This window comes from Canis lupus, chromosome 34 (genome assembly GCF_011100685.1).
Source record: "Canis lupus familiaris isolate Mischka breed German Shepherd chromosome 34, alternate assembly UU_Cfam_GSD_1.0, whole genome shotgun sequence".
Classification (NCBI taxonomy): Eukaryota; Metazoa; Chordata; class Mammalia; order Carnivora; family Canidae; genus Canis; species Canis lupus.
The window spans coordinates 18,566,688-18,579,438 of record NC_049255.1 but is presented as its reverse complement, the minus strand read 5'-3'; the positions used below and the strand labels follow the sequence as shown (position 1 = coordinate 18,579,438).

The window sequence follows — 12,751 nt, the reverse complement described above, 5'->3', positions numbered from 1 at the left end:
ATGTCTACTTCTTTCTGTATCACTAAATAGCTGTGGCACCCAGAGAGAACCTGTATAAATATTTGTAGACAATGGAGTCCTGTATGATCTCAAGGCTAAGGTTCACTTGGAACTAATCACAGCGAACCCATTTTCTTACATGCAATCTGTTCTATCTGCCAGTATAATAATCATTTTTAAGTAGTAATTATTCAGATGTTCTCCACTCCATGAATATTAAAAATATTATTATTCAATTTCATGCTGCTGACTGCCCATGCCCAAAGGTGAAGGGAAAGAGCTCAGAAAGAAGACATGATTTACAAGGATTCTATTTCTCAGTTCTTGTTATTTCCCTCAACATGGAAAAGAAGACATTCTAATAAGGATTGGATGTAGTAGGCAAGATGGCCTCACAGACATGAACCTGTAAAAGTTACTAGCTAAGACCATGTTATAAATTCAGGACAATGCCATGCAAGGAAGAATTATTTCAGGTCCCCAGGGCAGTTTACAACTCTTAGCGCACCTGTGCCCTGGAGACCACCCAGTTTCCAGCTGCCTCACAACTACAGGATAGAAGTGTTGGGTTTTCTGTTTTGTTTTGTTTCATAGGTGATTCCTGATTCAGCAGGAAAACATTTTCAGTAGAGTTTTAAGAAACTTTTTAGAGTTTTTATGTCCAGCGAAATAAATTATTTGAATGGAGCTCAGTTCTTTCCAGAATCGCAGAACTGTCTGATTTCCTGAAGACAAGTGTCTTTGAATAACAGAGAATATGACTAAGAAGTGAGAACAGAATCTGAGAATCTGAGCATCCTAGTGGATAGATTTATTCAGGAGGTCCAAACCCTTTCTCCCTTTCTGGGAGTCGACAGCCTCATCTGGAGCACTAGAAAGCAGCAAATAGGAACCCTCTGTACATTCTGTGTGTCAGCACTGAGAGAGGACGGTTGTGGGCTGCTCATCCCCTGTTTTGCACTATGAGGACTTCTCTGGGTAAGTGTGAATTAGGGCAGCAAGAACACTCCCGGGCAGAGCCAGGCTGGGCTCAGCATTTATGACATGTAAATCTCAGGGGCATCTCCTTTCTGAAGACTGTACATCCCTTCCCTGTGAAGGCTGCAGCTACTCAGAGGTTATCGAATACACAGTATTTTGAGCCCTGGCCTTTAACCTCTTTGAGAGTCTTATGGAAATTATAAACCAGAGGAATTCATAAATCCACACATTTGAATCTTTGGTCGGGGTGGGGGTGGGGGTGTGAGTTTATATAGAATTCCTAAAGCCCTAACACGGATCTAGGATTAGGAATCCCTACACTACAGGGTTTTATTATTACTTTGGAAAGCAGCTTTATCATGGTTTTCTTGAATTATCATTAACTTCCTGTTGTTAACTCCAAGTCTCCCAATAGCTTACAAGTTTTTTAAAGGGAGGATCTGATTTAGTCATGGCTACTTGTTTTGGGAAAACCGGGATTTGGGAATTACCTTTATCTGGCTTGGATTGAGAAAGCTTTATCTTGCCTTTTAAATTTATTTTTAACTTCTGACTTTAGAAGAAGAGGCAAGCAGTTATGAACCAGAGTAAGCCAGCTCACAAGAGTTTAGTATTTAGTCACTCTTAGAGTTCTCTCCTTCAGCCAAGTAAGTTATAATTGTCAGTTTTCTTTATTTATTATATACAATTATTAGATTTAACTCACACCGTCATGGAGCTCAGTCAAAGGGAAACAAAAATATTAATTCAACTCTAAGAATGAATGAAGAATTAAAATACCTTTTATTATTTTATTCATATATACAGTTATTTAAAAATAAAGGCAGAACATAACATTAAAACTCATACCTTGGCGGTAGTACAATAAATTGATATATACTTCTAAGAAAATAATCTGAAAAATATGCGTTAAGCGTTATGTTCTGTTACCCAGTTATTTTTCTTTCATGACTTTGGCCTAAAGAGTAATTCATAAAACAACATAAATCAAATGATGTTTGCAGTAAAGGTGATTTTTTGCAACACTACTTAGAAGAGCAGATATTGGGAATAACCCATATGTCAACAATTGAATGGTTAGGCAGAAATCATGGCACATTTACTTAAATTTTACATAGACATTAAAATGAAAAATACAAACATGTGCACATACAATAGTATTTATAAGTGAAAATGTAGCTTTGAGTTGTATATACAATTGATTACAAATGTGCATATACAGTTGATTACTATTTACTATGAATGCACGTGAATAAAGATAGAGATTCAGATAACTGTGCAGTCAGACTGATGAATTTTTTGTTCATTCTTTTCTCAAGTTAGTCTGTTTACATTGAGCTAGAGGGTGGCAGCTTTTTTTTTTCCTATGACAGTATAGTTTTTGCTTCTTTCCTAGTCAACACAGACACAGAAACTGCCGTTGTCAACGTCACATATGCAACAAGAGAAGAAGCAAAGATGTAAGTGGGTTTGGACTACTTTCCTTTTAAAATTTTGGGGGGGTGGGCAGCCCCAGTGGCTCAGCAGTTTAGCACCGCCTTCAGCCCAGGGTCTAATCCTAGAGACCCGGGATCGAGTCCCACATCGGGCTCCCTGCATGGGGCCTGCTTCTCCTTCTGCCTGTGTCTCTCCCTCTCTCTGTCTCTCTGTGTCTCTCATAAATAAGTAAGTAAATAAAATCTTTAAAAAATAAAATAAAATAAAATTTTGGAGGGTTGTCTTTGAATTCCAAAAAGATCCTTATCTTTGACACACCAGAGGAGCTCTAGGACATCTCTGCTACTTACTTTTGACATGTCAGTGGAGCTCGAGGGCATTTATACCGTTATCCAGGATGTCCATTTGTTGGTTGTACAGAGTCTTTATCTTGAAAAATATTGAGCCATGGCATCAAAACTGAGGTGGGTGCTGTGTCTTGACATGGTCGGGAATAGAGGCACCAGTTCTCTGACACTATGTTCCACAGACTCTGCTTTGCCAACCAGTGGGAGCTTCTTTTACCTGGAGCTTCCTCCATGCACCTCAAGAAGCACCAATCTACTTCTCTCCACACTTGGTGAAGAGATAATTTCCTCTGTGTAATATTAAAAAGGGGATCCATCTCAATGACAGCAGCAGCAGCAGGGAGAATTGTCTGGAAGTGGTTAATAAAAAATTGCCTGGTTTGGGTTCTTTTTCCTAACTTCTGTTCACCTCCTAGTCCCTATTTTTGATTATATTGCTTCATTGATGGTTAATTTTGACGTTGGCGGTTAATGGACATGGAATTGGGTCTTTATTTTATTTTATTTTTTTAAATTTTTATTTATTTATGATAGTCACAGAGAGAGAGAGGGAGGCAGAGACACAAGGGAGAAGCAGGCTCCATGCACCAGGAGCCTGATGTGGGATCCGATCCCGGGTCTCCAGGATCGCGCCCTGGGCCAAAGGCAGGCGCCAAACCGCTGCGCCAGAATTGGGTCTTTAAAAACAATAACAACAACAAAAAAAAACAAGTTCTTTTTGTAGGAGGTCTTTATTTTTTTTTTTAAGATTGTATTTATTTATTCATGAGAGAGACAGAGGCAGAGACACAGGCAGAGGGAGAAGCAGGCTCCATGCAGGGAGCCCGACACGGGACTGGATCCCAAGTCTCCAGGATCAGGCCCTGGGCCAAAGGCAGTGCTAAACCGCTAAGCCACCAGGGCTGCCCTGTAGGAGGTCTTTAAAGTGAAATGCCTGTCAGGTCATTGTAACTAGAATTATGGTCAAACATGGCCATGTTTCGTGGATGTGGCATAACCTTGGTTATACATCCCAGAATTATAGCTTTATTATTTTTCAAGGTTTCAACACACATGATGATATATTTAACTCATCTTCCTACCACTAGTCTTAAAAAAATTAATTTTGCATTGAAAAAGGCAATAGATCATTTGCTATTGACTTCAGCCACATGTACATAAGCAGGATATAGATCAGCAACTCACTGTTGTAGTTTGTGTCCAGCTGCCACTTAGCTAGGACCTCCATACATGATATGATTGTTGCTTTTATTGAATTCAAAGATACTACTTTGTAATAAATTCACAAACCCTAAACATTAACCTAGGAGAATAAGGCTATTGTTTTCATATGCTGCAAAAAACCTGTGAAAAAATTGTTCCACTTCCTGTATAATTTTAAAAATGCAATAGTGAGATATTGTGTATTCCCTACCAAATTAATAAATAATTTTAAATAATATGAGGACTCAAGGAAACAAATGCTCTCTTAACTGCTATGGAATAGTAAGTGTTGAAACTTTCCAGAAGCACACTGAGCGGTACTTAATAATATCAGATTTCTGCATGTACTCTCTGACCCAGCAATTCCATTAAGAATTTGTCCAGTATGCAGTTGGAGTTGAAAAAATGCCCATGGCAACACTATATATAATAATAAAAGATTATATATGTATAACATCAGGGAATGAGTTGCAAAAGCTATGATAAATCAACAGAATGTTAAACATCCAGTAAAAACTAAATTGTAGGACATTTAATGACTTGGAAAACATTTAGATTACACCTGGGTGGCTCAGTAGTTGAGCGCCTATCTTTGGCCCAGGGCGTGATCCTGGAGTCCTGGGATTGAGTCCTGCATTGGGCTCCCTGCTCCTTGCATGGAGCCTGCTTCTCTCTCTACTTATGTCTCTGCCTCTCTCTCTCTCTCTGTGTCTGTCATGAATAAATAAATAAAATCTTTTTTTAAAAAATAAAAAAATAAAATCCCTTCAGGAAAAAAAAAAAGAAAACATTAAGAGTATTAACTGTTTTTTAAAGATTAAAAAATAGTTTATATGCTATTAATCCATGTTTTATAAATGATAATTATATTTAAGAAAAGAAAGATATAGGATGGACTAGGTTTTTTTCTTATTTGTGCATATCTATTTCTGAATTTTCAATAATATGTATTATGATCAAAATGAGAAAAAAAAGCAAAGTGAGAAAAAAATGACTCATAATTTAATACCAATATTTATAGAGTTTTTTTGAGGGGGATACACCTTGGGTGGTGAAAAAAGGCAGAATGCATAGTTGTATATCAGGTGTGACAAGGCCTGTACATTGCAATTGTTTAATTATTAACCACAAGCTCTAAGGGAGCAGAGCTGGCATCTGCCTTGCTCACCACTGTATCCTTGGGGAGGATTAATGCTGTTCACATTGGCAACTAGTAAACTAGACTGAATGAACCTATCCCCTGGCCTGAGGGTCGTCCTCTTTGACATCACTCTCTAACAAAGCTCACCTGCTCCTGCAGAGCCATCGAGAAGCTAAGCGGGCATCAGTTTGAGAACTACTCCTTCAAGATTTCCTACATCCCGGATGAAGAGGTGAGCTCCCCTACGCCCCCTCAGCGAGCCCAGCGTGGGGACCACTCTTCCCGGGAGCAAGGCCACGCCCCTGGGGGCTCTTCTCAGGCCAGACAGATTGATTTCCCGCTGCGGATCCTGGTCCCCACCCAGTTTGTTGGTGCCATCATCGGAAAAGAGGGCTTGACCATAAAGAACATCACTAAGCAGACCCAGTCCCGGTACGTGCCTCCGGGGCTTCCTTTGCTTCCTTCTGACAGGCTCCTGAATGCTGGTGGGTCCCAGTCATCCTCAGGTGGCTGTTGCTTGCATCAGCAGTGGGGGGTGGGGGTGCTGTGCTGTATGGGATGGTAGCTTCTTAAAATAGAACTAACCAACTAACAAAGCTTGGGATTTAATGTGCTCTCCTGCCAGTAGCCTAAAGGTCACACCCTGAAATACTAAAGTTTCATAAAGAAGGTACAAATGACTTAACAGCTGAGAATTGTTCTCATAATCTTACTTATGCTTGTGAGTACATCAATTTCTAAAACATTAGACGTATGGGGCTGAGTTTTGTGGGATCCCAGAAACCACTTATCTCTTAGTTCTTTACCTCCTGTCTTGAGTTGGAGCCCTGAGTCATAGTCATCCTTGGAGATCGCTTAGGTGATCTCATAATTAGCTACGTAAAAGAAGTGAATAGGTCTGCTATATTGATCAAGAAATGAAGTACATTAATCTTATGTTTAATTTCTAAGGAGATTGAATAGGAGTAGTAGTTGTAGGGGGTAGTAGGAATTGTAGTGGATAAAATGACCTGTGGGATTGTTGGTTTTTGAATGTTCTTAAGAACACAGCATGATGCAATGAAGAAAGCACAGGACACAAAGACCCATATTCAGGATTTACCATTTAATGGCTCTATGATCTTAGGAAAAAATTAACTTCCCAGAGCATCAACTTTGTTCCATAAACCAGGATTATTGTTAGAATTAGGACAGTCAGGCAGATTGAAAGAAATAATTGCTGTGAAAGCACTTAAATTGCAAAACGCCAAGTTGCTGACAAACAGGGGTTATTTACATGCCTAGCACATTTTTTTCACGTCATTCATTGAGTGTCTTGTAACCTGAAAGAGAAAACACTATTTTCTTCAAAGTGTCTGAGTTACTGCCAAATAATGGGCACTTATATGTATGAGTCCCAGAGTTCATGGTCATAGCAGTGAAATGATGAGCCAGTAGAGGAGGGAAGTACTGTCTGCTGTTCCATTTATTTTAAAATCAGCTCTTTTCTCCCCTCTAAGTTTGCTTCACTGCAAAAGTGATTTTTAGTTATGTCTTTTTGTTCCAAAAATTTCTTAAAGTGGCTTTAAAAATGCAACAAGTTTAAAGAGAAGTGAAGTTTAGTTCTCAAAGTATGTGCCCAATTTTTGCAAATAGGCCAAAGACTTGAATCTTGGCTTTCTAACAGCCAAAGTAAAAAGGGATATAATCAATTATGTGATTTTCAAAAATAACAAAAATAAGTAGGGCCACAACTACCCTAAGAAGTCTGATAAAGTCATCAAGTTTTTGAGCCATTAGTTTTAAGAGCCTGGAAGAAGGCAGGCTGCCAGTGGCAAGGAAACCAAAAACTTCAGCAGAGAGGGCATTCCTCTGTTTTTAATCCACACTCAAATATATAAAGCTTGCTTGAATTTGGTGTTTGGATTTGGATTAACATATGGCTTTTAAAAGCTACAATCAGTTCAGAAACTGGCACCATGCCAGTGTGCAGTGTTACCCCACTCACTTTACCCTTCGCTTCTATGATCATTTGAAAGACTACACAAAATACTTCATTTGCCAAACTGGCTTCATTACCAAGTTGGCTTGGTGCCTTTGTCCCACAGCACTCCGGCAAGAAATATTCCCTTCTAAATGGAACTGCAAAGAATTCAAGTTTGGCATAAGACCTCCTGCACTGCTTGCCGCCGTCTTGAAGAATGGCATTGGTTGCAAACGTGCTAATGACACTTCATTGTCTGTGTCCTTGCTGTATGTTGGCCCGTGAGATGCTTTCTCGGGACTAGGATCCTGTCCCAGAGGACGTTGTGTTATGGCTCCTGATTCTTTCCCTACAGGGTAGACATCCATAGAAAGGAGAACTCTGGGGCTGCAGAGAAGCCTGTCACCATCCATGCCACCCCAGAGGGGACCTCTGAAGCATGCCGCATGATTCTTGAAATCATGCAGAAAGAAGCTGATGAGACCAAACTGTAAGTGTGCATACGATGTCCAGATCACTTAACAGAGAACAGAGTAAGTTCTCATTGACTTAACACAAATTTTTTAAAACCTTTAATTCTATTACTCGATATAGGGAGCAGGGGACAGATTATTTTTAAGAAATTTGTTCCTTAGGAGAATACAGTAGGAAATAGATCTTTTATGTTTATGACATGACTGTTTCTCCACTTTGATGTTTCTTTTGGTCATCTGAATGGTTCCATCACTCATTACTAAGAATTAACTGGTAGAAACATGTAGATACATGCTTCTAAGGCCATGCAATGATGGAAATATTGTGTATCTGCACTGTTCAATATGATAGCCATAAGCCATATGTTGCTATTGAGTACTTGAAATGTGGCCACTGCCTTGGAGGAGCTAAATATTTTATTTTCATTCATTCAAATTTAAATAGTCACATTTATGGCTAATGGCTATCATACTGGACAGTGCAGATTTGCATGGAATGTATGTTGTCATCGAAGCCATCATTTATTGTTCTGGAAAAGGTTTTTACCACCATGTTGCACTCTTAAATTTTCCTTAAGTAGGAGAAACTGCTATCCAAGTAGCTACTTTACTCTTCTTTCATTTCCTTCCCTCCTTTTCTTTTTTTACAAAATACTTCTTAGGATTCCTGAGTGTTGTACCAATTCAAATGATACAGTTCTTACTATACCCATTGACTTTGTGTTATAAATGAATTAGTGATAATGGAATAGATGATAAAAGGAGTTCCCCTGTCAGTTTGGCAAAAATCCACTTAATGGGTAGTGGCAGCAGTTTTATAGAGAAGCAGTGAGGGATGAATCAAATATAAAATTAACTTAGCAAATAATGTCAAATAAGAGTATTCTAAAACCAAGAAGATTAAAAGAAAAATAAAAAATAAAACCAAGAAGATGAAAATAGTCCTTAAAAGCAAAACATTGCAAATCTATTCTCACATTTCATAAGCGACTCTAACTTATGAATTTATTACTTATGAATTATTCTATTTGAGGCCTTTGAAACCTCCCAAATGCCATGGCTTAATTTGAATAAGCTCCTCCCTCAACCAAGCTATTGAGAACTTTATAAATAACACCCTTCCTGGTCCTTCAGCCTCAGGACAAGCAATTTCAAATATTCTAAATAATCCAAAAGACTGATGTGTAAATTAAATTCTTGAGTTTTCACGTAGGGCCAACATAGAGGTTGAATATCTCTGAAATCAGTTTTTTTCAGTGCCGCACTGTGCTAAGTGCTGTGCTACTGCCATAAACAGGACCCAGACCCTACTTTCATGGAGCTAATGATCCAGTGGGAGAGATATTCGCTAAACAAATACTTACACCAGGAGGTCATCAAGCACAGCCATGAGACATGTGAGAGTCGAAAATAACTGCATGTAAGTGAAGGACCATCATCAAGGTTTTAGGAGAGCAGGAAGACATTTGGGGGATTCAGAGAAGACTTCTTTCTCCCTGATAAGTGATGTTTCAGCTGAATCCTGAGGGGGATGAGCAGGAGGTTAGAGGATGTAGAAGAATAATCCTAAATTTTCTTTTTTACTCATTTATCAAGCATTTATTAAGCACCTACCATGTGCTGGGCAGTATTCTATGTGAACAAAGCCTACAAAAACCCTCCCCTCTGAAAGTTCCATTCTGGTGGTGTTTCTTCAAGTGTCTGTGTATAGTAGGAATGCATGTTAGATTGCTTTTGGTCCTAACTAGCAGAAAACATATAACAAGTCACTTAAGCAATAAGAAACTATTATTCTGTCACATAATAAGAAGTCCTGAGGTGGATGACTCCAAGGTCAATTGAATCACAGACTCAGACCCACCACCTTTCTTTCTGTTCTGTCTTCCTTGGGATGTCTGATACTGGCCTGATGATGACAGGATGGTTATAGTGATTTCAGACCTTCTGCCCCCACATAAAAATATTCAAAAGTTGAAAGAGAGGGCATCCTTGTTCCTCCTTTTTTGAACTCTTTTTTTTTCTGGTAAAAAACACAAAACAAAATTTACCATCCTAATCGTGTTTTTTGTTGAGGTATAATTGACATGTAATACTATATTTGTTTGAGGTGTACAACAAAATTATTGGATATTTGTATGTATTGTGAAATCATCACCACAATAAGTCTAGCTAATATCCCTCACCATTCATAGTTATTTTTTTTCTTGTGACAAGGACTTAAGATTTGCTTTCTTAGGGACTTTCATATATTCAGTATAGTATTATCAGCTATAATCACCATGCTGTTCATTATATCTCATGACTTATTTATTTTGTATGGAAGGTTTTTTTAAGATTTTTTATTTATTTATTAGAGACACAGAGAGAGAGAGACAGGGAGAGGGAGAAGCAGGCTCCATGCAGGGAGCCTGATGCAGGACTCGATCCTGAGTCTCCAGGATCATGCCCTGGGCTGAAGGTGGTGCTAAACCGCTAAGCCACCGGGGCTGCCCTATATGGAAGTTTGTAAGTTTGACTCTCTTCACACATTTTGCACACACACCTCATCCCTCACACACCTCTGGCAACCATTAATCTGTTCTCTGTATCTATGAGCTTGTTTCATTTTAGATTCCACATGTAAATGAGATTATGCAGTATTTGTGTTTCTCTGATTTATTTTACTTACCCATTTTTAAGTTTACAGCTCAATAATATAGTCACATTATTGTAAAAACAGATTTCCAAAGCCTTTCATCTTGCAAAACTGAAACTCTATATACCCACTGAACAACTCTCCTTTTCTCTCTCCCTCTAACCTTCAGTAGCTAAAATTTTACTTTCTGTTTCTGTGAATTTGACTGCTTTAGAGACTGCATATAAGTGGAATCATACAGTATTTTGTCTTTTTGTGACTGGCTTATTTCGCTTAGCATAATGTCTTCAAGATTCATCCATGTTGTAGCATGCAGCAGGACTTGCTTCCTTTTTAAAATTGAATAAAATAAAAAATAAAAAAATAAAAAATAAAAATAAATAAAAAAATAAAAATTGAATAATATTCCTTTGTGTGCATATATCACATTTTGTATAGTCATCCACTGATGTACAATTTGGGTTGTTTTCACCTTCTGGCTATTGTGAATAGTACTGTTATGAACATGGGTGTACAAATATCTCTTCAAGATCCTGCTTTTTTCCCCCCAAGATCCTGCTTTTAATCTTTTGGATATATACCCAGAAGTGAGATTACTGGATCATGATAGTTTTATTCAATTTTTTGAGAATCTCCATATTATTGTTTTCCATAACAATGATATCATTTTATAATATCACCAACAGTACACAAGGGATCCAATTTCTCCACATCCTCACCAGTCCTTGCTATTTTCTGTTATTTGGTAGTAGCCAAACTAATGGATGTGTGGTAATAATTTGTGTTCATAGTATCTCAGATTATTTACATTTCTCTGATAGTTGGTGATATTGAGCATCTTTTCATGTGCTTATTGGCCATCTGTATATCATCTTTGGAGAGTATCTAATTTATGCCTATTTTTAAAATGGGTTGTCTGATTTTTTTTGTTGTTGAATTGTAGGAGTTCTTTATATATTCTGGATATTAATCCTTTATGATTAGTGGTACATGATTTGCAGATATTTACTTCTTTTCCCTAGGTTACCTTTCCACTCTGTTGACCATGTCCTTTGATGCACAAAAGTTTTTAAATTTGATGTTGAATTTGTCTATTTTGGTGTTTGTTGCCTTTGCTTTTGATGTCTCATTGGTAAGCCTGATGTCATGAAGCTTTCCCTTATTTTCTTCTAGGACTATTATAGTGTTAGGTTTTACATTTAGGTCTTTATTCCATTTTGAGGTAATTTTTGTATGTGGGCTAAAATAAGGGTCTAGCTTCATTCTTTTGCATGTGGATATCCAGTTTTCCCAGCACCATTTGTTGAAGGCTGTCCTTTTCCCCATTGTGTTATCTGGGCACCCTTGTCAAAGATCATTTGATCATATATGCAAGCGTTTATTTCTGGAATCTCTATTCTGTACCATTGGTTTATTTATCTGCCTTGATGCCACTACCATACTGTCTTAATTACTGTAGCCTTGTAACAGGTTTTGAAATCAGGAGGTGTGAGTTCTCCAGCTTTGTTCTTTTTCAAAATTGTTTTAACTGTTCAGGGTCCCTTGAGATTTCAGATGAATTATTTTATTTCTGCAAAAGATGCCATTGGGAATTTGATAGGGATTGCACTGAATCTGTAGATCACTTTGGGTAGTATGGACATCCAAACAATATTAAGTCTTTCAGTTCATGAACATGGGATGTCTTTCCATTTATTTTTGTCTTCTCTCATTTCTTTCACCAGTCCTATGTAGTATTTTAGCATATAAATCTTTTATCTCCTTGGTTACGTTTATTCCTAAGTATTTTATTCTTTACGGCACTATTGTAAAATGAAAGTGTTTTTTCTTAATTTTCTTTTCAGGTGGTTTATTGTTAGTGTATGGAAACAAACTTGATTTTTGTATGTTGATTTTATATACTGCAACTTTGCTGAATGAGTTTATTCTAACAGATTTTATTTTTTTTGTGGAATCTTTAGAGTTTTCTTCATATCACATCATATCTGCAAACAGAAGATAATTTACTTCTTCCTTTTCAATTTCAATGCCTTTTATTTCTTTTTCTTACCTAATTGCTCTAACTAGCACTCTAGCTAGCACTTCCAATACTAAGTTGAATAGAAATGGTGAATGTGGGTATCCTTCTCTTGTTCCAGATCTTAGGAGAAGTTTACAGTCTTTCACTATTGAATATGATATTCACTGTGGGCTTTTCACAAAAGGCCTTTGTTTTATTAAGGTAGTTTCATTGTATTTCTAGATTGTTGACTGTTTTTATCATAAAAGGGTGCTAAATTTTTGTCAAATGCTTTTTTCTGCATCAATTCAGATGATCATGTGGTTTTTTACCTTTATTCTATTAATGTATATTACATTGATTTTTATATGTTGAACCACCCTTACATTCCAGAAGCACATCCTACTTAGTCATAATGTATTGTTCTTTTATTTTTTATTTTTTTATTTTTTTGTATTGTCCTTTTAATGTAAAATGCTTTTGAATTCATTTTCTTGTATTTTGTTGAGGACTTTTGTATCAATATTTATCAAGGATATTGGACTGTAGTTTTCTTTTATCGAAGTGTCTTT

The 12,751-nt window shown here is 37.3% G+C and overlaps 1 protein-coding gene across 5 annotated transcripts in view; it reads left to right on the top strand.

Moving 5' to 3' along the window:
- IGF2BP2 (insulin like growth factor 2 mRNA binding protein 2) overlaps positions 1–12,751 on the top strand; it is a 155,352-nt gene that overhangs the window by 115,451 nt on the left and 27,150 nt on the right. For 4 of the 5 annotated variants that reach the window (XM_038583625.1, XM_038583623.1, XM_038583626.1 and 1 more), the window contains exons 5-7: positions 2,378–2,441; positions 5,269–5,541; positions 7,428–7,562. In XM_038583625.1, coding sequence (XP_038439553.1) covers positions 2,378–2,441; positions 5,269–5,541; positions 7,428–7,562 — 472 coding nt within the window. Of the gene's footprint in view, positions 1–296; positions 979–2,377; positions 2,442–5,268; positions 5,542–7,427; positions 7,563–12,751 lie in introns of those variants that run through there. The other variant, XM_038583627.1, reaches the window with a different exon arrangement.